The following is a 25312-nucleotide window of genomic DNA, read 5'->3' as shown; positions in this document are numbered from 1 at the left end:
GTTTGAAATCAGGCGGGGGGGGGGAGCTTTCTTCTTTTTCTTTTCTCTCTCTCTGTTTATTTTCTCTTCTTTCTTTTCTCTTCTCCTTTTTTCTCTTCTCCTTTCTTTTTTCTCTTCTTTTCTTCCTCTTTTCTTTGTGCCGCCAATAGGGGGGGGGGGGGGGGGTCGCGGCCGTTTCGGCGCCTTCCCTGGATCCGCCACTGCCTTCAGCAAATAAATATAATTTATTACCAACTTTTTAGTTTAGAAATAATTTCCTTTTTTATTGGACGTTTCGGCGATACCTAATTTATTTTCGGCAGGAGCAGCAAGCAGGTGCAGGATTTACCTTTTTCGGCAAATGAATGGTAAATGATACGAATTTTGTTCTTTGATTTGTATGATTGAGAATGAAAAATTGTAAAACTATGGTTGAATGTGTATGATGACAAGAGTGTATCAAGTCCCTACTTTGTATGTAATCGCCGCAGAGTTTTCATACCGCGTATGTACTTATGTCGTCCCATATGCTTATTTGGTGTTGGTTGACCTGTCACCAGGGCCGTTTCTCGAAACCGTCGTAACTACAAGACCAACGACATCCTATTGACTTGCGTGTATTAAGTTTAACACGCGTTTCAATGGGATGTCGGTGAACTTGTAGTTATGACGGTTTCGAGAAACGCTGCCCAGGGTTGATATCGAAAACAAGGTTTAGTCTATGACGAAATCATAACAAAATATGACTTCCCGATTCCCAGAAACACCAAGCGATCTTGCCGAAGTTCCTTAAAATATCAATAAAACCGATGGCGAAAAATATTCTTTAAAAATCAAAGTCAGAATTGAAATACAACGAGTTTGGTATCAATTCAAAATAATCAAGAAGGTAGGTTTACTGTTGTTGGAAAATATGCAAATGACAGTAAACAACAAATCGACATCACGCTAACACAGCAGACATCAGCAAGCCTGACCTAATCAAAGATTGCATTGCACATGCACAGGTTTTGTGTGTGTATTCTTTTTTGTGTCTACTTAAAAAACTTAAATTGGAAATATATTGCCAATCCTACGAAACGCCGCTTCATATCCTCGTCTGGTTTCTTGGTCAGACTCTGAGCACTTGTGTGTATTACTACAGAACGAGAATGAGTCGGTACAAGAATACACCTGATGTTGGACTGTACTACACTACTTGTACTAAGCCAAGAAGAAGTTCACCTCATTCTCCTCTTTCTTCAATGGGAACGGACGTGTAATTTTTACTCTCTCCAGCCACCGCCCTTTTATTCACCCAACGAACCCTTACTCGAGCTTAAGCATTTCTGCTTCAAGGATTTTACTGGACTATAGAGGATATTCATATCTTAGAATCTCATTCCACACTAGAAGCAGGGTAAAGTATCGCGAATTTTGAAGGAAATGGCTAATTCCAGGGCTTTACGTTCATCTGTAAGCACAAACGGACCCGCCCAATCTCCAGACCCGCAAGGTGCAAATACTACGAGAGGTGCCAGCAAGCCAGGCCCAAGTGAGCCGCTACTTCGCCCGCAAGCGGAACCCGAATTGACGCTCGCCGACATCCAGCGTTCGATAACCGCTAGCTCAGCTGCAGTATGCGGGAAACTGGACCTACTCACAGCAGAGGTGGCCTCCATCAAGCGCAGGCAAACCGAACTCGAGGATTCTGTTAGCATGAATTCCGATTTGGTTGCCAACCTTCAGCATGTAAAGCTACCCGCGATTGAAAAGAAAATGGCGGGAAAAATCGCCGACCTCGAAGAGAAGATTGTCATAATGGAAATCTACAATCGGCGCGCCAATCTTCTTTTTTACGGCGTTAATGAAACCCCCGACGAAAAAGTACGCGACGTCTTGCAAAAGGTCTTCATACACCTCGGCATCAATGAAAGGGAAGCTAATGACATCGCGATCGCAAACGCACACCGCCTACCAAGACGCAACAACGGAGCTACCGCCTCATCGACCCGCCCACAAGCCCCGAATGCAATCATCGCGAAGTTCGTTTACATGGAGGATCGTAACCGCCTGCTCGCCGCTTTCGAAAACGGTCAGCGCCAAAGGATCCCCCAAGATCGCGCCACGGCGTCAGTGAGAATCACAGTGCGCACAGACCTCCCCCCAGCCCTCAAAGCCAGGAGGGGAATGCTTGCCAAGATCGCTTACGACCTCCGGAAGCAAAAGGGAGTCTCCACTAAGATAATCGTTGTCGGAGCTTCAGTTGAACTCAAATGGAAGGAAAAAAACACCTCCAAGTGGAATAACCAGCAGGAGTAAGGTAAATCACCTCAGCATTGAACACAAATCACGATAATTATTCTCTACCTTCTCTGGAATGTGCTCTGTTTACTGTGTGATACATGTACATCTACAATGTATTTCACCGTTTCAACTTAAATGCATTTTAAATTCTGAATTAACTTTTGATTAACATGTAAACATACATGTAACCCGATACCGTAAGAAGGGTATCTCCCCCCCCCCCCACTTCCCCCTACTTTCTCCCCCCCCCCCCTTCTCTCTCTTGCTTTTGCCTGAATTTTCTAAATTTCTTCTACGTGCGGTGGCTGAAAGGAGCCCATGAGTTTCTTGTACGTGTTCTAGTACAAGTGCTAAGTAATGAATTTTCTAGTTTTTATTTCTTATCTGTGTTTTGTCTCGATCTTATTTCCAATGAATGTATACGTATGTACAATTGATTCAGTTAACTTCCTGATTGATGCTACCTGTACTAAATCGGTTATCACATTCTATTGCGAACCATCTCTAATTCTACTATACAACAAATGTCATATTATAAACCACGCCTTTTGTGTATTTACACCACCTGAACGTTCTTCTTTCCTATTCATATTTATATACATGTCATTCCAGTTCATCTACTGGATTCTCCGTTACTCACCTGTTACTTCATGTTTTATCAATGACTGAACCTCTATTATCTAATGTTGGTAATGATCAACAACTTTTACCACCTGATAATTCACAGGCATCCTCCTCTTACATAACTACAGATAACGTTCGTCATGAAGCTGACACGGCTGAATATTTAAATTTATGCACTGCTGAGTTGCAACTGAACATGGACTCATGTGAGTCATTGTCAGGCAGCAAACATTCACGCTATTTTACAGAATCTCAGTTCATTGATCATTTTTCAAAGGCTGTCAATAAACTATCTTTTCTACAATGCAATGTCAGAAGTCTCGGTAAAATTTTTGACCAGTTTCAACTACTCCTGGACAAAATTAAATATGATTGTTCATTCATTGGTATTTGTGAAACCTGGATTAAATCTAACTCCTCACTATTTTTTATTGATGGCTACACTCTTGTCACTAATAACAGGAAAAACAAAACTGGCGGCGGAGTTGGCTTGTATATTTCAAATGATTATGCATCCAAAATACTTAATGACTTAACCATCATGTCTGATATATTTGAAAGCATATTTATAGAGATCGAAGTTCCTGGTAAAAAACATATCGTTATTGGTGAAATCTACAGGCCACCTCAAAGTAATTTCATTGAATTTCTTGTAATTGTTCAGACTATTTTATCATCACCTCATATTGCCAACAAGATGTGCTTTATAATGGGCGACTTTAATGCCAACTTGTTATCGTGTGACTCAAATTCTCAGTATTTGGATTTCTTAAATTTGCTTTTATCCCATTCTTTTCTTCCCCAAATCACCAAACCAACAAGAATATCAAATAGCAGTCACACTTTGATCGATAATATTTTTACAAATGTATCTTCTTATATTGAATCTGGTATAGTACTTTCCGACTTGAGTGATCACTTCCCAGTGTTTGCTTTCATTCCCAATTTTCATTCACAGTGTAATTCCAGTAAGCAGGTGTCGGGTTTTCGTAATTTGTCCCATGTGAACATCGAACGATTTCGACAAAGTCTTATCTCTACTGATTGGTCTGAATTATATAATTGTCAAAATGTAAACGATTGTTATAATAGGTTCCTTGAAATTTTCGATGATTTATACAACCTGTATATTCCGATATGTATTCCATTGCGTTCTAATTACAAAAAAGTGCCCAGACTGCCCTGGGTCACTAAATCTCTTTTGAAGTGCATTAACCGTAAAAACAAATTGTTCTATAAATATAAAGTAAAAGAAACTGAGGGCTCTAAATTGAAATACAATAGATATCGTAATATTCTTACATCTTTATTGAGACAGGCTAAAAAAGATTATTATTCTTCACAATTCAATTTATATAAAAATGATGCTAAAAATACGTGGAAGATTATTAATAATGTCCTGAAAAGTAAAACTAAGTCTATACACATTGAGAGTGTGATTGATGATGGTGTGAAGATTCAAGACTCTCGTGATTTAGCTGAATCTTTTAATTCTTTTTTTGTTCAAATAGGGCCAAAGCTAGCTGAGAAAATACCCACATCTGGTAAACCCTTTCATTCTTTTCTCACAAATTCCAACCAAAGTTCATTCTTTTTAACTCCAACAGACTGTTCTGAATTAATTAGTATTGTCAATAGTTTTAAGAATAAAAAAAGTGCAGGTGCTGATGGCATAACTAATTTTCTTTTAAAAAAGGTAATCGGTGTGATTGCCCATCCTCTTGCTCATATTTTAAATTTATCTTTACTAAATGGTATTGTACCTCAAAAAATGAAAATTGCTAAGGTGGTTCCTATATTTAAATCTGGTAGTAAAGATGACTTGGGTAATTATCGCCCAATTTCCTTGCTTTCGTCGTTTTCAAAAATGTTAGAAAAGCTTATTTATACTCGTACCTTTAAATTCATATCTAAATTTAATATATTATCGTCATCTCAATATGGTTTCCGACGTAAACACTCCACAACTCATGCATTACTCATGTTCATTAATAAGATTGCATGTGCTATTGATAATATGTCCCATACTATTGGCATTTTCCTGGACTTCTCCAAGGCCTTCGACACAGTTAACCATGATATTCTCTTATATAAACTATCCCATTATGGGATCAGAGGGAAGGCCTTGGAGTGGTTCAGGAATTACCTCACAGACAGAATGCAATATGTTAATTTAAATGATCATGACTCATGTCTACGACATATCACTTGTGGTGTCCCGCAAGGATCTCTCCTGGGTCCGCTCTTGTTTCTACTTTACATTAATGATTTCCAAACTTCCTCCCCCATTTTGTCATTCATACTTTTTGCCGATGATTCCAATATTTTCTTTACTCATCCAAATCCCAATATTATGGCTGACGTTGTAAACAATGAATTACTATCTGTTTTGGAGTGGATTAATGCCAATAAATTATCTCTTAATGTGACTAAAACGAACTATATGCTTTTCAGTAACTCCATAACATCACTACCTGGTAACATTTCCATTAATGACATAAACATTTTATTTGTTGAACACACAAAATTTCTTGGTCTTGTTATAGACTGTAAACTTAATTGGAAAATGCACGTTGGAAATTTATGTAAACTTTTATCACGAAATACCGGCGTCATCAACAGACTTAAACACTTTTTTCCTCTTGATGTCCTGTTGAATCTATACTCCACCTTAATTTTCCCTTATTTAAATTACGGTATTTTAGCATGGGGCAACTGCTCCAAGACTCAACTGCATAGTTTATTGGTCATTCAAAAAAGAGCCCTGAGAATAATTCACAATGTTGGTTTCCGGTCACATTCAAACATCTTATTTTTCAACAATAACCTTTTACATGTGTCTGATATATTTCTCTATAATTTGGGTATTTTCATGTATCAACTTACAACAAATGATTTGCCTGATTCTATTGCTTCTCTTTTCACTAAGAACTTGGATATTCATTCATACCCTACCAGGAAAAGGAATGATTTTCACATCCCCCGTTTACGCACTTCATTTTCTCAAAAAACAATTGTATATACTGGTCCGTCTTTTTGGAACAATCTTCATCCTGATTTACTTCACTCTTCTTCTATTCATCAATTTAAATATAAACTCAAGTTACATTTGTTGAATGCCTACAATAATAATGATGATTAGACATTTCATGTATAATGTTCTTTTTTTATAACGTGTACCATTTTACAATTCATTTTACAATTCATTTGCAATTTTAGGCCTTCTTTTGCCTATGTGACATTTAAGTGGATTTTAACAGGAAAGGAATAAATAATTCATGATTTCTATTGTTCGGTTTTTGTAAACGTTCAGGTGGTGCAAACATGTATGGTGCATACTCTGCTATTTATTGGCTCGTTACTACTCTTCGGTTTAATGTATTTCTTTTTCTTTCTTTTTTCTGTATTGTATTGTATTGAACTCGCAAACAACTATTTGTCAAACTACTACCGTCTTAATTTTAATTGTGTACCTCTCTCTACTGTAAACATTTTCTGTCCCTGTTATTTTTCAAGTCGCCCAGGAACCTATTCTTTACAAGCTCTGCTTTTCTATAGGTTCCTGCACATTTCACAGTTTCTACTTTTATCTGGGTTTCCTTTAAATGATATTAGTTGTCAAACAAATGTGATGATTACCTTGTCAATTAATATAATCATTTTGTTATATTATGAAACAATATGTCTTTTATGTATATTTTGTTATCTGTATTATTTCTGCATGTGAAATGTGAAATCAATAAACTCAAACTCAAAACTCAAACATGTATTTCTACCTTTATCCCTTCTTTTTCTCCCACATTTTTGGGGTCCTTTTATCTTTCTTATAAGATTAAGAGAAAACATGCAAGTGACTATACATTTTGATTCATTATTTTTACTTCTTTTATTTTTAAAGGGACAATGTTGCCATGGAGACAAATGCAATTTTGAGTGAAAGTGTTGTAGACCAGCGGCAAGCAACCCTGCAGGAATTTTCTGATGTCATTGATTCAGCGAGCAAGAACCTTGATGGAATCTTGAAAGAAATTGGATGGAGCTTTGAAGATCTTCAGGTATGTAGAACATAAGAAGATATTTAAAGCATATCTGCACTAGTTTGGCCGGGGGGGGGGGGGGGGGTAGATCTCCCTGCATGGTCATGGACAGGTGGTTATCTCATTAAATCAGCTCTCAATTAACATAAGAAAAAGGGGACCATGGGGGATCAATGGGTACCGCTTAGGCATTGTCAGATATATAGAGGTGCAAGTAGCTACAAGTAGTTTAGTCCTGCTTTAATATTCTAACTCTGGGAATGATGACTGTCTTATGATCCATTGCAATCCTTTTAGAGGCAATTATTTACCTTATAATCTGTATTCCATGGGAGCAAAAAGGCATCTTTAAATCAAGAATAATTTTCCAACCTGTACAATTCTATAAAATGTATAAATCAGTTGAAGTTTTCACATCAGTTGCTGAATCAGGAAGATGAGCTAATATCTGCAGCATTTACACCCTCTAATTCCCAGGAGATCATCTTTAACGTTTAGCACCCGAATGCACATGTGCCCTTTGTACTGCATTCTGGATCCACTTTAATAGTGATTCATTGTATGTTTATTTTTGTGTTCGGACCCAGAAGGACATTTAACTTGTGTCATTTAAATATAGATATAATACCTTTCTTGTTCTCAATCAATATCATGACTATTGACTTCCAATCAATCATCAATTTATTCTTTCCACTCTCTCACTTTCCAAAGAGCAAGGAAGCTCTAGTGACATGTCCAATCAACCCCCAGCATAGAGTGGTAGAATCATCTCTTCAGTGTCACATTGATAGATGCAAGTGGGCCCGGGATGGATACACCAGGGAAGAACAGGTAACATTCTTGATTAATGTCATCTCAATATATATTTAAGAAGACTGTCCTGTAGTAGATTGTTTTGATATTGTGTGTTTATGAATATGTTATTCAATTGTTCTTTAAAGGTTTGTACCTTGATAAAGTTTTTTTTTTTTTCAAGCCCAACCTTGATTTACATCTTCCAATAGTTTGTATATTTGTATATTTGTATATAATTTTACAAAGGATTTTATTGCTAGATATGACCTTGTAATTGAATGGATTTGAAATGTTTATAAATAGAATTGAATGATGGTTATGTCTGGAATCACAACCATTCAATAGCCATAGTCATATCAAGACTAAAGAGATATTTAATACATACATGTAGATCACATTTATGGAAACATGTCATAGTCATCCTAGACACATTGCACCCAATCGCCCATTCATGGAAGATTTATGCTTTATGTAGTACATCAATATACCTTTCCTGGCCAGTCGCTTGTTGGTTTGTATGCTTGTTATATGTATTAAATCATATTTTACATTTATCTTGTTTTCCTTTGTAGGAGGAAGCAGCATCTTTGGAGGCCAACAGGTTCTTCTATGAAAATAAAAAAGATGTGCATGCAGTTGAGCTTGGTAAGTATTATCAACCATCATAGTATGTTTAATTCAGTTGGGGAGGGGAGGGAGGGGAGGGAGGAGAGGGGAGAGGGGGAGGGGGGGGGTAGGGGAGAAGAAGAAGGAGAAGTGACTCAATAATTTGTTCGGACTACAACATCAATGAACCTTGCGCGTTCCACAAGTTTTGGTTTTTGTCACAGTTATTCTTATTCTTATTTCCTCTCTCTTTCTATTTTTCTTTAGATGCAGACTGTCAGAGGGAAATCACGTCCAGATTTGTAGGTAAGAATTACATTGACAAACCAACTTGGCGTTGTACCCTCTTTTACATAGAAGTTGCCAGTATGATGATCACATATATGTATTATAGGAGAAGGGATACTGTCATCCTTGTTTATATCAAATTACATTTTACAGTTGTTAGTCAAAAGAAAATGTTATGTTGCACATGGGCTTAGCCTGGGGAAGGGGGAAGGCAAAGGTGCTCCTGTTATGGGGTGCATGCAGGTATTGTGTAGCTTTCTTGATTTCAGTGAAATTATATCATATCATTGTTAATGACTGCGATATAGATGGGTTTGTAAGTGAATGATATCGACATAAAAAAACAAACATAGTTTAATGAAATGAATAGTAAGGCCTCACTCAGATATAACGTGGCAATACCGTGGCATTTAAAAAAATGATGACAGAAAGTTTATAACACAGAGCTCTTTGAATACATGCAGAATCTTTGTTGCGCGCAGTTGCCATTAATTTACACAGAACAGAAACGTGGCTGCTTTTTGTTGCTGGTTACCACGTCCTATCTGAACGTGCCTTTAGTGGTGGTTACTTTACCTGACTGCTAAGAAAGCATATATGCTTGTTAGCAACCAGGGCAGCGTTTCTCGAAACCGTCATAAGTACAAGTTCACCGACATCCCATTGACACGCCTGTATTAAGTTTAACACGCGTTTCAATGGGATGTCGGTGAACTTGTAGTTATGACGGTTTCGAGAAACGCTACCCAGAAGACCGACATCTTTAGGCCTGCTCTGGGTAAAATTACTAATAATTTATCAGACTTTATTAGGCTATTTATGTAGACTGATATATGGGTCGAAGCATACTGTGTGTAGATACGACTATGTAACAAAATAACTGTTTTGATTACAGCTGGATAATACAAGTCTTCTATTCAACTTGACTTACATGGCTTCAATTTACTCACACTAGTACAATGCTGTGGATCTGCGGCTGATATTCACACTGTTAGCAACTGCTTATATCCTTAAACTCATATCCTTTCAAGTGAATTTGAATGCTCAGTGTCTGTCATCTAAATAATGATATAGTTTATTATGACATACAGCAGCTTTTAGTCTTACATATCAGAGAGAACAGTGAAAATGAACAGAAAACTGAAATTTCTTCTTCATATTTTGATACCTCAGTACCGTGTAGTTGGTAAAGGGGGGGGGGGGGGGAGTGGTTGTGGCTGGGGGGGGGGGGGGGGGGGGGGAGGGGCTATCCATCTTCTCTCTAGAATGTTTGTAGTGCCATTGGTTTAAATACCAACAAGAATACTTTAGAACGGTGAAGGTTACTCTGTTGGCATATACAAAATGTATTTGTAAATCACGAGAAATTGAAGTTTTTAAATATTCATAGAAGATATTGAATAAGTTTATGCAATAGGTTGGATATAAATATGTTTGTAAAAAAATTCTTGACTATATGTGCATGTAATTGTATATTATGGTTCTAGTTTTCTATTTGCATCAACAAAGTCTTCCATCGTATCAAATTTGATGATAAACCTTAATTAATGTCATAGAGAAAGATTAGATACCAGTAACTCATTGAAGTAAAAAACAAACATTGTAGACCATTGTAAACCATTGTGATATGGATACCCGCATGCATTTTCAAGTGAATTAGCTACCCAAATGGTCATAAAACAAAGATCCATACATTTACTCCTGAATCTATCATACATATCATTAAGAAGTACAAATATATCTCAACAGCTGCTGTCTAGTGAAAATAAAGCATTATAGCCTTGTTCTCGTATGATGAGGTAAATTTAACAAAGAGAATACTATGCTGTGGAATAAAATAGTGTCCCTCACGTTTCTGTACCTTTTTTTAGAATAGTTTTTCTTATCCTCACCAGCCATGCATTTTTACTGCTTTATGAGAAAACAAGTCTGCCTAGTAAAAAAGAAAATTACCAATAGAAATGGCTCATGACTGGAAACAAAAAATAATCTGTGCCCTGTATCTTCCACACAACGCAAGCACTTTATGATGTGTGATATACATGTATCTTTTCATTCCTCTTGTAGGCCCGTCCACCAAGACGTTTCCCCGGACCATGGACCGTCTTGACGCAGAGTTCAGCCCTGACCAGAGGCTAGCCATCTATGAGAAGGTCAGAGAGAAGAGTGAAGGTCAAAGCCAGGCAGACAAACTTGACCTTGAACTCACCTTTGACCCTGAAAAGAAAGGTATGTCTTGATTGCTATTATTTTTCTCTTACCCTTGCCATGCTGTAGGTTTCAAATCCAGTATAAGAATATGAGTGATGGAAAAGAATTCAAGCCCATTGGCAATTGAATTGAAGTCAATATATTAAAGGTAATAAATAAAGAGTTTATTATTTACAATTCCACACTTCCACACCAGACTCGATTTCAAGCGCGAAAATGATCACTGAATATTGTAGGATCGCATATGCTTCCAATATGTTCATTTGAACCAAATTCATGACCCCATACCAAAACTTTGTATTGCCTTTAACACCTGAAATATATCTATGACGATTGTTCAAAAAAAAGGGAGGGCACAGGGAGAGAGGGAAGGCTTGGAATATTATGTGTGAATTGTCATGAAAGAAAGCCAGAAAGACAAAAGACAGACAGACATATACTTATGGTATACATTTGGACCGATAAACAGGCAGAGATGGGACTAGTGAGGGTCGGAAGAAAGAATGATAGAATTATAGGCAGGCGGTCTTTATATACAGGTTCCTTTCGTACTTGTTTCAATAAGAAACCATTTTCAAGGGAAGCAAAAAAATGTGGTCTTTGTAGAGAGGGGTTCTTTCTATACAGGTGGTCTCTAAGACCCCGTTTACACTCACTTCCTAGATCGATCTAGGCTACACTGATCCAGTGGATCGCTCTAGAGGTTCGCTTTGTTCATGTTCTCACTCACGAGTTAGACTGCTCTTGTTGTTATGGTATAGCGCGATTGTAGGTTGTCTGTTCTCACTCGCAGTTAGACGGATCCAGGCTAGATCGATCTAGCCTGGATCCGTCTAGGAAGTGAGTGAGAACCGGGTTTAAAGCAGGTTTGACTGTACATTGAATTTGTCGTTTCTATAGATAATGACGACAAGAAGGAGACAACCCAAACTCACGCCGAGGCCCTGGCCGAGATGAGAGACTACCGGCGACGTCGACAGAGCTACAGAGCCAAGAATGTCCACATCACTAAAAGATCCAAGACCGATGTAAGTTACATTATCCAGGGGGTGTTTCACAAAGATCCTAAGTTGAACTTATCTCTAAGTTGGACTTAAAAATTATGGAAAGCCGTTAGTATCTTTGAAAAAATATTTTGTAAAAGTTGTTTTAAAATGCATAAAATGTTATTTCAAATCATTCATATTTTCTATTACCAAGGAGATTTCATGTTCTTGATGTGGAATTTATGAAAAGGCTAAAATGCTTGTATTTTTGCTTTTGAATATATTTTATTTGAGGGCTACAAATGGCTTTTCATAATGTTTAAGTCCAACTTAGAGTTTACCTAAAAATCAGGGATTTTAAAGAATAATTGACTTCCCAAAGAGAGTTGTCTGGAAGCATCTTATATTTTGTCTCATGAAAGAAAAGTGTAATCATGTTTCATGTTGGAAATAGGTCGACATAATATTGATAATTATCCTGATATAACTTTAAACTCTGTCAGGGAAAAGTCAGGGAGAGATGAGGGAAAAGTCATGGAATTTTGTTTTCATGACATTATTTGTTAAAACAGTGATGGTACATGGTTCAGAAATTAGGAATGTGAAGACAGTAGAAGAAGGTATCTGAAGGAGAACAGAAAGAGCCATGATACGGAAGATGTGTGGTGTGAAACTGTCCAATAGAAAGTGCATGGGTGAGCTCATGAACGGAGAGGTGGGTCAGGAAGAAAACTGTGGTGGAATTGGTAAAGAGAAGTGGATTGAAATGGATGGGTCATGTGTTGAGAAGGGAAGATGATGAACATGTGAAAAGAGCATGGGATCTGGAAGTGGATGGCATAAGAGGGAAAAGAAGACCGAAGATTTCATCTAAAGGTATGGTGGTGAAAGAAAGCCGTAAGGTTGGTCTAAATGAGGAGGATGCTCAAGACTAGAAGAAGTGATGGGAGGGAGTGTCATCATGGCCCGAAAGTCAGTAACCCCTCGCAAGAGGTAAAATGCTGACTTTGATAAATAATGGTGATGATGATGTTGGGAACCATGGCCTCGGTAGATATTATCGAAGTAATCAAAACCTCTTGTTTTTTGCACCAGGTAATGAGAGAGATCATTGAATCTCATATGAAGTTCTTAGAAGAGACACAAAGCCCGTCAAAGAGGAAGAAGAGGAAAGCAGAAAAAATGAAAGGTATGTGGCTTTTACATTTTCTTTGTTTTTGTATGTGTTATGTATGTAGGTATGTTTCCAACTGTCACTGTCTCTTCTTTTGTCTATCTGAGATAAAAAAAAAATGAGAAAGCCATTTTTTCACTCAGTCTGTTTCTTTGATGGAAAGGGGGGGGGGGGGTGAGGGGTAAATAAAAACAGGCTTTTCATAGCTAACATTGTTACAAACCCTATACAGGGTGGCCTAATAAAAACAGACTAGCATACAGACTCACTTGTAATACGGTAATGCAGGACAAATTTCACCAGTTACAGTAGATGAGGAATCTATGTCTAGAATTAGGATACCACATTTACCAAAATAAGTTGATTTTTTTAATGCGAGACCTATTTTTGTGAAACGATTGTGAACACATCCACTGGCAGTGCTCCTTACAGAAAGTATTGTATCATTGTGTAGTTTCACAAATGGTTTAATGTCCCAAATTTGGGGCGAGCTGTAAAAACGTCCTATTTGAAGACAACAGAACTTTCCACAATTTTTTTTCTCTTTTCAGTCTTTTTTATGACTTGTCGAACACACACACCTGAAATTATATGAATTGCTTAAAATGTAGATTCATTGATACTGGATGAATTAGATCTACTACCGTGTGTTACGAAATGCCTCCCTTACACAAAAACTCCTCCACCAAAATTGTCAATCTTGGCATCATTTTTTGTTTGATAAAATTCACTTTCAGCTGGTATCACTCAGTGAATTTGACCCCATGTTTAATATTGGAAGTATGCTAGTCCATTTTTATTGGGCCACCCTGTATACAGGATGAACAGAATGCATATTCCAGTCAAACCTGTCTATAGCGACCATACAAGGGAAACACAAAAAGTGGTCTTTGTAGACATGTGGTCTTTGTAGACAGGTTCCTTTAGTACATGTTTCAATGAGAAACCATTTTTAAGGGAAACAAGAAATGTGGTCCTTGTGGACAGGCGGTCTTTGTAGACAGGAGGTCACTTAAGCAGATTTGACTGTATCAGCTTTCTTTGGTTTTCATCCTACAGAACCCACTCCGGATCAAGAGAGGCTAGCTCCTCCAGAGATCATACGAGGGATCACCATCGACGTCGACGATCACGGAGCAGGGATCAAAGCAGTAGAAGAGACGATGACCGAAGTCGCAGCACATCACGTAGCAGGGATGGCAAATCACGCCGTCACAAACATCGTCATCATAGTAAACATAAACATAAAAGTAAACATAGATCACCTCCATCTGTAGAAAATGTTGAATGATCATGTTTTTAATGTAGATATAGCCTTAAACTTTGTCCAAGCTATTTTGTGTTGTATTTTACCAAGGTTGTAGTGTATCTCAATCATGATTTACAATTTAGTTCTATATCCCTACTTTAATTAGAGCCTGGATCAGACTAGATATAATATACAAATAAAAAATGTTTGCAAGTGCATTAATGAATATGCATGGCACGCAGGCCGATCACAGTAGCATGATGAATGAGACTAGTCAAGTTCATTGTCCGTCTCATTGGGCTTAGCCAGGTGCAGTGCTTATCACTAATGCATGAACTTAAAACATGTATTATTTGTTTCCTAAGACTTGAGATATTGACAGTTGTTATCACCAAAATGCACTCCCTGTGCATATGGTAAAAATTAAAGGTAATACAAAGTTTTGGTAAATTTTGAAAATTGGCTGGATAATGATTCTTTACAATTTGATATACTTGGATGACCCAGTGGATGTATCATAAGCACTAGAAAATTTAGCCCCTAAAACTCTTCTGCTTTCGAGAAAAATTGAATTTCAAAATTTACCGGTGCTCCCGGTAAATGTTGATAAATTTCAAATAGCGCTTACGGCCATTCAATGGTAGCCTCGACCATGAAAATCTCAGAATAGGTAGCTTTAATATGTAATTTCCAAATGGGAATAGCCAAACAGTCGATTTTAGTCAAGAAACATTATTTTATGACTTAATTAATATCTTGACCTTGAGAGGGAGCTATACAACATAAAGAGTTTATCATTTAAAATTTCATTTAAAACCGCGACAACGATCACTGGATATTGTAGGATCGCATATGCTTCTAATATGTTCATTTGAACCAAATTCATGACCCCATACCAAAACTCTGTATTACCTTTAATGCAATAAAACGTGATCCATTTTGACACTTCTCATTGGCTACATTCTTGAACCCATTTTGTAAAATGTAATAATACATTCATTGTCAATTTATTGTTGAACTCTTCAGTAGTTGGTAATGTATGGCATAAGACATGACTTAGTACATTGGATTTGCCCTCTTTGATGATTAGCAATACTATTGAGTTCATATTAGAATGTAATAAGCATTTGTGGCAAGAATTTTTACTTTCCCATTTTGTTGTGAGGGAATTCAGTTTCTGTACTGTTAAAGTCAAGGGTAAGATTACCAACAGAAAAGATTTGTAAGAATATCCGCTCACCTGAAAGCATCAAAATTTCAGTAGATGCTGTATATTCCTGTAATATTTGGGTTTAATTGAAGGGCTTGTTCAAATATGGCGTGGAAAACCGGCACAAAAAAGCCTCCAATATATTTTCTTTACATGTAAGTGAATGGCAACTGCGCACATCAAGACTTGTGTGTATTCACCGAGATCTATGTTACGAGATGCTGAAATGTGAAGTGTATTACTTCAAAGTCATCATAAAAAATAAAAAAAACGCAGTGGTTTTGCTGTATATGTGAATGAGCCTTTACTCTGTCTCCCCTCTTTCTCTCTCCTTGTACCTCTCTCAACCATCTTCTCTTTTTTTTTCCTTTCGACCCTTTTCACCACTTCTTTCGAGAATTAAAAAAGAAAAGAAAATGGAGAATACAATCTCTTTTGTTCTTTATTAATCTTGTTAATACATGTACGCATCCAGTTCTAGAAAAAGAAGAAATGTATAATGACCTGCATTTATGAACTGATAAATATCTTCATTATGCAAGTGAGAAATCAGATAAAATGCAAAATATTAAATATGGAATGGATCAAGGTAGCAATATCTACCGAGATGAAGAAAGTTGCTACTGCTACTTCCATTTTAATTTAAATTTTACTATAATATAGCTTCAGATTCAACTTAAAATATATGTAATTGTACAGAGTTCTCATATCTAGAAAGGAATAAACAAACTATATTTTCACTGTTTTCTCTAGAGTGAAATCATCACTTCTTTACATATTCCTTGAATGCTGAAATTAGTAAAGGCCCCTACAAGACCTGTAAAATTAGTATTTTTGTGGAAGAGATTTGTTCTCAAAATTATGATTATTTCTAAGATGTTCTAGAACCTTTCCAATTTTGGCATCTAAATACATTGTAATACTACTTTGAAGTATGTTTAAATATTAATGCACCGTAGCCCCTTTAGCTGTACTTCTAACCGTACATGATTTGAGTTATCTCCTCAATAATGCTAGATTAATCAGCTGTAAACAATAAATCCCAGACTAACAGACATATGTGAAGTACTCAATCACTGTAAAAGAAAATAAAGTTATTTTTGTTACCACAATTATCAAACATTTACATCTGTGCAATTCTGTTAAATTCTTGTTCAATTCCAGCTTTTCCTGCATGCTACAAATCTAGATTGTATTATTAATATGGTACTGTACTGCAGAACTAGACTTTTTCTTTGTAGAGCTTTGATTTTCATGCATTTACAAGTACTAGAATAATATGAATGTTGTGGATTTCTGTATGCATTTATGCAAAAGGCTCCCAACAAACAATGGCAGTTGCAAATATGATTAAAATATATGACGTAACTACATGGAAACTCCTCAACACCAAATAAATGATACATTCTATATGATCCAGGAGTCCGACTCCTTCTTGTTATGACATAAAATCAATAAATCAAATTGACATATCACAATTCATCAGGGATATAGAATAATCAAATACACTATTAAGTCATATTGCAGATGAATTATTTCAAATGATATTTTCCCCGAAAAGTATTACAGATTTGTGAAATATATGAAACCTGGTACGCATACCGGATTTAAAATGAACACAAAATACAATGTAAATATTGTTTAGGAGTCATCTTCAGTCTATTTTACAACAGGAATTTTTTCCATTTTCAGTACTTTTCTAATCTTTTTCTTTCCTCAAGTTATGTAGCTTTTCCTTCTTTGCCAGTAAGTAAATGTCTTGAAAGTAAAAGCTTCATGCCGTTACAAATGTCAATATTTAAATTTCAAAAGAATTTTAAAAAAAAAATCCAAAACAGACAAAATATAAATTTAAACATAATTTATATTCAGAAAATGTACTATAATATAGTTATTTTTGTTTTTTAGTCACTAAATTTGGGGAGAAAATTGTCAAGAAATTTCAGTCACTTCCAAATGCATCTTGTAGGAATTTGAATATTAAAATTAAAAAATATAATTAAAAAAATAAAGAAAAGTCACTTTTAATATTTGATTCTTTTTTCTAAAAAAAAAATAAATCAAAACAACTGTTGTTAGCCACATTTTAGTCAATATAAGATGATTAGAGCAAGACAAAAATTAAGTTGTATAAATATCTTTACAGAAACAATGCCCTATGAATCATATAATGTTCATGACCAAATCCAAATACTAGTAATAGCTTCATACATATACAACAATATTGACACTCTTTTCAATCAAGAGATATATAAATCAATTAAATCAACCCAACTATGACATTTTCAATGTCTCATATAAGTGCTTATGTACAAGTACAATATCAAGTTTGACAACATTAAGACATCAAAATGAGTTTGAAAAAATAAAGATAAATATAATAAAGCACAATGTTGAGAGAAACAAACGGCTAACTTATACATGTACAATAAATGTATCGCATAACTTCAACAAAAAGATAAGTGCTGGAGAAGTCTCGGATTCTGAAACAAAATCCTGGATTTAGCTTATGCTGCAATGATAATTATAAACTTTTAGGTCAGTCAGGAAACCCATGACTTTTACAAGCCGATCGCCTGTCTGATTATCAAGATATTGAATGATTGGAAATCGAAAATTAAAAAACCATTAGGAATTTATAACACTACAGTCTATTGGGGAAAATGAGTATGGTAAAAACCTGTCACTCAAAGATCTTAAATTTGTTGAGGCGCTTCATGATAATTCTGATGCACAATTTTTTCAGGGCTTCAATATTACACCATATCACAGACACTGATGACGCGTAGGGCCACGCATCTCAGATTTGTAAAACTGGAAACATTGTTAAACAATGCCTTTAAGTAAAGGGTGTATTGAAAACTGAAAGCTTTAGATGTATACATGAAACAAAAACAGTTTAGTGCTTGAACATTATCCACAATCATGAAAGTGAGTTTTGAGAATCGGTGTAAATATTTTGGACACGGTACACAAAGCTTTACATTTACCAGTAGTGGAATTACATTCAAACATTCATTTTGTTGATGCAAAAATAAAAAAATTTGATGAAGTCATCAATAAAGTCAACAAAATGTTAATGTACCAACCACCTCATACAATATGCATTTTTCTGCATGATTTCAATATTTGGTCACCTTAAGTATGTACACATCTTTTAAGACCAAGGTTTCAATAAAATGATGCTAATAAAGAAAGGTATATAGAAGAGTTCAATTAAACATGACATAACGGATGAGCAACTAAACTAAAACACAAAAGCACTTCACTATCTGTAGATGTTAAGCTTAAAGTGATGAAAAGGAATGTATTGTAAAACTGCGAAATGACTTTAAAGAAATAAACCGTTCTATAATTCACTATGAAAAGATGATTTCTGGTAATGTCCATGACCCTGCATACTACACGCATACATGTTAGCTACAAAAGCCATTCAAAATTGGCAACAAACCAACAAACTTGATTTGTAAAGAGATTTACTTCTCATACATGTGTTATGTGTTCTTTGTATGGGTTGATGTGGTATGGAAGCAATACCTTTTTAAATACATCAGATCAAACAAACAAATTCTGTTGCTTTGGGTTTGTCTTTTAATTAACCATATATTATCTCCATGAAGCAATGTTAACAGTGTCTCTCTCACTAAATAATATTTTGTTAGCTCTCATTCTACCATGGGCAGACTTGCCACTTGTAATTCAATGGCTTTAAATCAGAAATCCCCTTCTCTATAAAGGCTTGTTCAGGTATGGTTCGGTAAGCCGCCATTAAAAGGCAACAACATGTAATTGAATGGCAACTGCGCACAACAAAGGACTTGGGCGTATTCACTGAGCCCTGTGTTATAAGATATTGAAATATGAAACGTATTGAACATTAAGACATCATTTTTTTTTTAAAGCTGCACGGTTTTGCTGCTTCATATCTGAACGAGCCTTTAATGAATCCATTATGTATTAACATATCAAGAGATGATGCATTTACACATGTACCTTTTATTTCAGGAGTAAAGGTACCCATGGATATAGTGAAGATATTTCTGATCATATGTATAGTGTACTAGTATGAACAGTTCCAGTGCTCATTGTGTCTCTTCTATATGCACACCTGCATGCTTGCCAGCTGGTGGTATGTGCGGGTGCGTTTACATTGGGACCTTTTCTTCAGGGAGTGGGGGGTTTGGCTGCGGGTCTGGGGTCCTCTCGTTTGCGGTGCTCTGGAGGACATCTTCAAAACTCGACTCCTCATCTGGCTTCTGTCCTGCAACCTTCGTCTGTTGTTAAATGTTTAAAAAAAAAATGAAATTGTATAAAGTGTTCCAAAAAAAAAAAAAAAATAGAATATTTGGTTCGTTCAATGAGGGGGGGGGGGGGGGGAGAGGGCAGGCCCCCAAGCTCCGCCATTTTGTCCGGATCCATTAGAAGCCAAAATAAGCCCCCTTGCATAATTCATGAGCCTTATGAATTATGCATTATGTAGGATGCTCCCCGCGAAAAGTGTACTGGAATGATGTTCACTACATGGTAAAAGACAATACGCGTATCAGCGTAATTAGAGAGGTCAAATAATCTACTGTACGGAATTATGGGTAATTTATTCATCACGCTGCGCGCTAGCAACGCAAGCGATTCAGCGAATCAGCATGGATTATTCTGATGCGATCACCGTTAGCTGAAATACGCGCTCGAACGTGTATTATCGATCACCAGTAAAACAGCTGGTGTACCCAGGATGCATCTGGGAAGTGGACTAAAGTTCCACTCGTTGTTGTGTTGTTTGAGTTAATGGCATGTATCATTCATTTATGAATATTTACGCCAACTAATTACATCATTACACCTAGACCTATACTTATTAATATTCCAGCATTAGATTTTTCTGAAAATCTCTTTATTGACTAAAAAATGATAATAACCATCCATTTTCAACACATTCTCTGGCTATGATTATACATTTTAAATATGCCGATGTATTAAGTTGCCTTATTTTAGACAAACAAATTATGTGGCACAGTGGATGGATTTTCCCCATCCACTCTCATCGTGACCTTAAAAATTCCCTTTCTCTCTCTTTCTCCATCTTTCGAAAAATATCGTCTGCAAGTTGTGTTCTCTTTACTGAACAACCTGTTGCAATTCCTTTCTGTCTCACTTTCAGTCGTACTTGTTATTACCACTCATTTGCATGCACTCGCTATCAACCATTCTATATTCACTCCATTACCCTCCACATTTCACTTGGATTCTCTTCACTTTTCCTTTTTAAAGCCTTTGCAGGAGCTTTGAACATTTTTAACGTAGAGACCAGAGAGATCGGAAAGTATGTTAATCATTTTATTCAAATGTTCCAACTTGAAAAAAAGGAAAGTGAAACATTATTTAATTTCATCTTGACATAAATGATTTCTTTTTTTTAAAGACAATTGAATTTAACACTGAAAATTTTGAATTGGCCGGGTTGCCTGCCACCCCCCCCCCCCCCCCAGCCCCAAAGAAAAAAACAACAACAACCCAGAAGTGGTACCAGGGTTTTAGTTAGGAAGCCCATGTCCTGCATAATTTTTATTTTAAAGAATAATTTTTTTTTTTTTAATAATCTTACATTGGTATACTGTTAATTTCACTGGGACACCATCCCTTTCCCTTAACAATAAACACTGCAATTATACTTATATTATTACTTCTAGCAACATAAATGCTATAATTCAAAACGTTTTTACTTTCTAAATCCTTCTAATATAAACATATGGTAAATATAATATTGTTTACACTTTTGCAACCAGTTACATTATGTACATGGTCCATGTAGAAACAGCACCAGGAAGAGGATTGCAACCCCCCCCCCCCCCTGTTTTCTTAAGTTAAAAAGTATCAAAACATGATTCTATTAAAATTAGTAGTTTGGATACGAAAGGCAATGATGAAATGGCACAGTCTGTCTATGTCTTTCTATATTTAATGCATTTAGAGGGTTGACTTTCAAACCTTCTTACATACAATACTTGAAGCAGCATTATACTGCAATAATGTAATACTCTACAAATCCTCTAAAATACAGAAGTCCATAGAGGTAAATGAATTTCAACATGTATAATTATAATTAAAATATAATTAATTAATTCAATCTTTGATATAGACTGGTAGATCTTTATCACTCAAATTTCAAGGAGAATCTTTCGGCCCAGTCCTCCCATAAGATGGTAGTTGACATTGTTAAAATGTTAATGTTTATTCATTGATGATTAGTTATCTTTGATCATTTGAAAGTTGACATGATGATAAATTCATTAGCTTTATTGAATGTGGTATTCTACAAACATATAATACAAATAATAAATAAATATCATGTAAATATTCAAGTTTAAACCCATCTCTACTGTCCTCTTTCATTATATGAGGGTGGCATCTTCAAGACGTAGTCCCATGTAGATGTCTCTTGCATTCATCAATAAAGTTGTAGCCTAGTTTTCAGAAGAAAGGGCTGTAACGATAACCCAAGTCTGTTGAATGGAAAAATGAAATAAGATACAGTGTATAAGAAAAACAACAATGACTAATAACATACACCCTGATACCTGCTCTGACAACATGACAAAGGACTGAAATTCACTTGGGGTTATAGTGGGCAAACCAAAACTATTTTTCCTACAAGACTAGTTACTGACCACATCTTAGATTATTTCTGATGATCCCATTAAGATGATAGGCCTGCTGGAGCTTGGATCAGACAAGGTATGAAATAAGTAATATGTGTACAATGTACTTGTATTGTGAACTTGTGCTCATAATTGAATAATACTCGGTTAAGTATGGGACATAAAATGACCAAACAACTTGGACCAGAGAGTGTACTGGAAATAATGATATTGAAACATACGTAATGTAGACTTATATTTCATCTATATAAATATTTTATTTTAAATCTAAATCACAATTGTTATATTCAGTATTCTTTTACAAGTAACGGACAATGAAAAATATCTTGTTCAGATCTATAACTTTCTGCATGATATGTGTTCTACAATAGTTTATTGGGGGTACCTACATTGTATATTAGCACACTTGCTCGTATGAAGTGTAGTAGGCCCACGCGCATCTCTAGATATAGTGATTCTGCCAATATATGTTCTTTGTTCCTCTCCTGGGTTTGTAATCAGCATGCCTTCATCCTCCACTGTAGAGAAGCATCATCCTACATAAGAGAAAACAATGTAGGTACTTCAATTAAAAAGTGATAATAATAGATACATATCAACCATAATACATGATACATCCTATAAACAGACTTTCATTAATCTTATGTTGTGTTCTTCTTCATCTTCATTGCTCAAGAAGTGAAAGGACCACTTACAAAAAAAGTAATGAGGGGTCCTAGCTGTGTATACCCTACATATATGATCATTATTATTATTATTATTATGTAGTGCTTTGAACGTGCATTAGACATCGTTCTTCTACACACAGGACCTCCTGTAAATAAGGACAAATCCCTTTGTAAACAAAGAAAGGGAAGAACTAGAATAAAATATCCCCTCCACTATATACACCTGCAACATAAACTTAGTTCCATTTCCTTTTTAGTGAATTAATAGGTGGTCGTTTAATATTTGTGTGCTAAATATCCTGAAAATTTTACCTGCATGGGACTTTCAGCTTCATCTTGCAAATATAAGAAATGTTGTAATGTCTACTCATCAGTTAACTCCTTCAAGCTCTTCATCAGTTTCAATCTGTTGGAACAAAAAGAAAACAAAATCAATATGACAATCAAGGCGTCCCTTTCTCCTTAACAAAATAAAAATAGATCTAGCATGAAAGCTATTTTTCATGTCATGGTTGGCCTTAATTTTAATATGGTGTGGAAATCAACATTCCAATTTAATGGACCACAGACAAGAAGAAGTGGACTACATAAGTAAACATAAATGTGGACTAGGGGTCTTCTCTTACACAAACAAATAGATTTATCAACATGAACTGCACAATTTGGAGAAGAAAAAATCTCTAATAGTCTATATTAAAAGAATTAATAGGGGTCAGGCGCATACGCAGGTTAACCCCCCCTCCCCCCCCCCCCCCCCCTTGAGCTTTTTTTATGTGTATGTTTTTCTGGAACCCCCCCCCCCCCCTTTTTGAGTGTTGATTTTTTTTTAAATAAAATTTAAAAAAAAAAAAATCCGAATGGATGACCTAAAAAAGATGACTCCCCCCCAAAAAAAAAGTCCTCTTACCTCCCCCCCCCCCCCCCCCCTCCGCTTATTCAGCGGCTGGCTGGGTCGTTGCGAAGTTTTTGGCCTGATGTTAAATGTTAACCCCCCCCCCCTTGAAAAAATCCCGAGTACGCCACTGATAGCTAGGGTCTAGGTCTAGATTTAGATCTAGTAGGTCAAGACTAGGTCTAGATCTAGACTCTAGTAGTAGTAGTCTAATGACAACTTGACAAGAACGCTGGACCCACACAAAATCTAAATATTAAATAAACAAATCCTATAGATCTAGTGTTGATGTTTTTTAAATATATTTTATAAATAAGTTTCAGGTTTACATCTAAATGAATAGGATTTGGAGTTGTTTGATTATCAATGGTCACAGATAATTTTGGTCTAGATCTAAATAAAGTTGACACGCACCGCGTACCGATGATGCAACTGAGCGAACGGATGGCACCGATATTGATAAGTAAAGCCATCAGAGTCCACATCTACTAAAGATTTTATCAAGAATTAATCCACTTGACTTGGATTATATAAAAAATCATGCTTCGTAGATTATTTTAAGGTGTAACTTTAAATGTAGATTTAAATTAAATCGGTGATTGGTGAATTAGATTCATGATGACGATCAGATCTGAAATAAAACTTGATTAGAAAGTTTGATCTTGATGCAAATGAGCACCGAAATTCCCCGGGCTAGGCCTGCCGGAACCCCGGGGCCCTAACTGGAGTACTAGGGTGAAATGACGGCAAACCGCAGTCAAACTACTTCATGACGATGAAAATCAAAGTGCAATTTCAAGAGCAATATTTAACCAGTCTTTTCCCCAAAAATCTGTTGAAAACTGTCACGAAATGTAACGAAATTACCGTACATCACGAAGACTATTGCAGCTTTTTCAAAATTGATGACTAAATTCACTTAATCTACTCATATTTCAATCAATTACTCACCCATTCTCAATGAACTAACTCTTCTCAGTTTGTGCGAGTGTAGTAGCGTCGTGCATAAATCTGCATAATTAAAGTGACGCAATGAGGTCAAATATATTATCCGGTTTCTTAAACGATACTATCGATAAAATACATATTCATGAGGCTCTTATCCAATCAGAAAGCCGCCACGGGTGCTTATTTTGTCTTCAAATGATCCAAAAGAGGCGGAGCCTAATCCCATTCGTCTGCATGGTTTCCGCGCGTGCTGCTTTCCGTCTAGTAATTATATTTAAACGTCTTTGGGAGAGGGTCTATATCGCTCCAACTGGAACAACACTTTCCTAATGAAAACATCTACCAGTACCCAAAATAAAAGCCAAAAGTATTTTTATGGTCTTTTACATAAACCATGAATGAAACCAATGCCAGGCCCTATTGCCAAATTTTAGAGCTAGAAATGATCACCCTTGCTTCAGCTCAGCATAAACTTTTAAATCAGCTGTGTGAACTGCTCATGAGAAAGAGTGAATCCTAAAGGCCTACATGTACAAGGTGTCTAAGGATACTAGACCTGGGCTGAGAGAGGCAACTGCACATAAAATGACCTGTATAGGGACACAGTAAGCATTGTGCCGGTACAGGATCAGCAGTAATAATCTCTACTACTTAAAGTGAATATTATTTGTTCGATAATGCCCTCATAACCAATTTTTATATT

The 25312-nt window shown here is 36.1% G+C and overlaps 2 protein-coding genes, 1 long non-coding RNA gene and 1 other non-coding gene across 9 annotated transcripts in view; 1 reads left to right on the top strand and 3 right to left on the bottom strand.

Annotated features, from left to right (window-relative positions):
* The first annotated feature begins 292 nt into the window (after positions 1-292).
* LOC100889115 (U11/U12 small nuclear ribonucleoprotein 48 kDa protein) lies at positions 293-14826 on the top strand. Its single transcript, XM_030974393.1, has 9 exons — positions 293-347; positions 6788-6944; positions 7638-7757; positions 8294-8366; positions 8595-8633; positions 10683-10844; positions 11727-11854; positions 12908-13001; positions 14046-14826. Exons 2-9 carry the CDS (start codon positions 6801-6803, stop codon positions 14261-14263), a joined length of 978 nt encoding a protein of 325 aa, XP_030830253.1. The 5' UTR covers positions 293-347; positions 6788-6800; the 3' UTR covers positions 14264-14826.
* On the bottom strand, positions 1882-1973 carry Mir4853-1 (microRNA mir-4853-1). The gene is given in 1 exon segment (NR_038822.1): positions 1882-1973. It is a non-coding gene; the product is annotated as a microRNA mir-4853-1 (primary transcript).
* Positions 14827-18159: 3333 nt separating the features above from the next.
* Positions 18160-25312, bottom strand: part of LOC752681 (tumor protein D54) — a 31524-nt gene continuing 24371 nt past the window's right edge. For all 6 annotated transcript variants that reach the window (XM_011675214.2, XM_001176225.4, XM_011675212.2 and 3 more), the window contains one exon: positions 18160-19719. In XM_011675214.2, the coding sequence (XP_011673516.1) occupies positions 19591-19719 (129 nt within the window). In that variant the 3' untranslated portion in view covers positions 18160-19590. The remainder of the gene's footprint in view (positions 19720-25312) is intronic.
* On the bottom strand, positions 21388-24890 carry LOC105445855. The gene is made up of 4 exons (XR_004062155.1): positions 24613-24890; positions 23082-23175; positions 22491-22637; positions 21388-21945 (listed from the first exon to the last, which is right to left on the bottom strand). It is a non-coding gene; the product is annotated as an uncharacterized LOC105445855 (long non-coding RNA).

This window comes from Strongylocentrotus purpuratus, unplaced genomic scaffold, assembly GCF_000002235.5.
Source record: "Strongylocentrotus purpuratus isolate Spur 01 unplaced genomic scaffold, Spur_5.0 spur5_scaffold_7, whole genome shotgun sequence".
Classification (NCBI taxonomy): Eukaryota; Metazoa; Echinodermata; class Echinoidea; order Camarodonta; family Strongylocentrotidae; genus Strongylocentrotus; species Strongylocentrotus purpuratus.
This window is presented reverse-complemented; position numbering and strand designations above follow the sequence as displayed.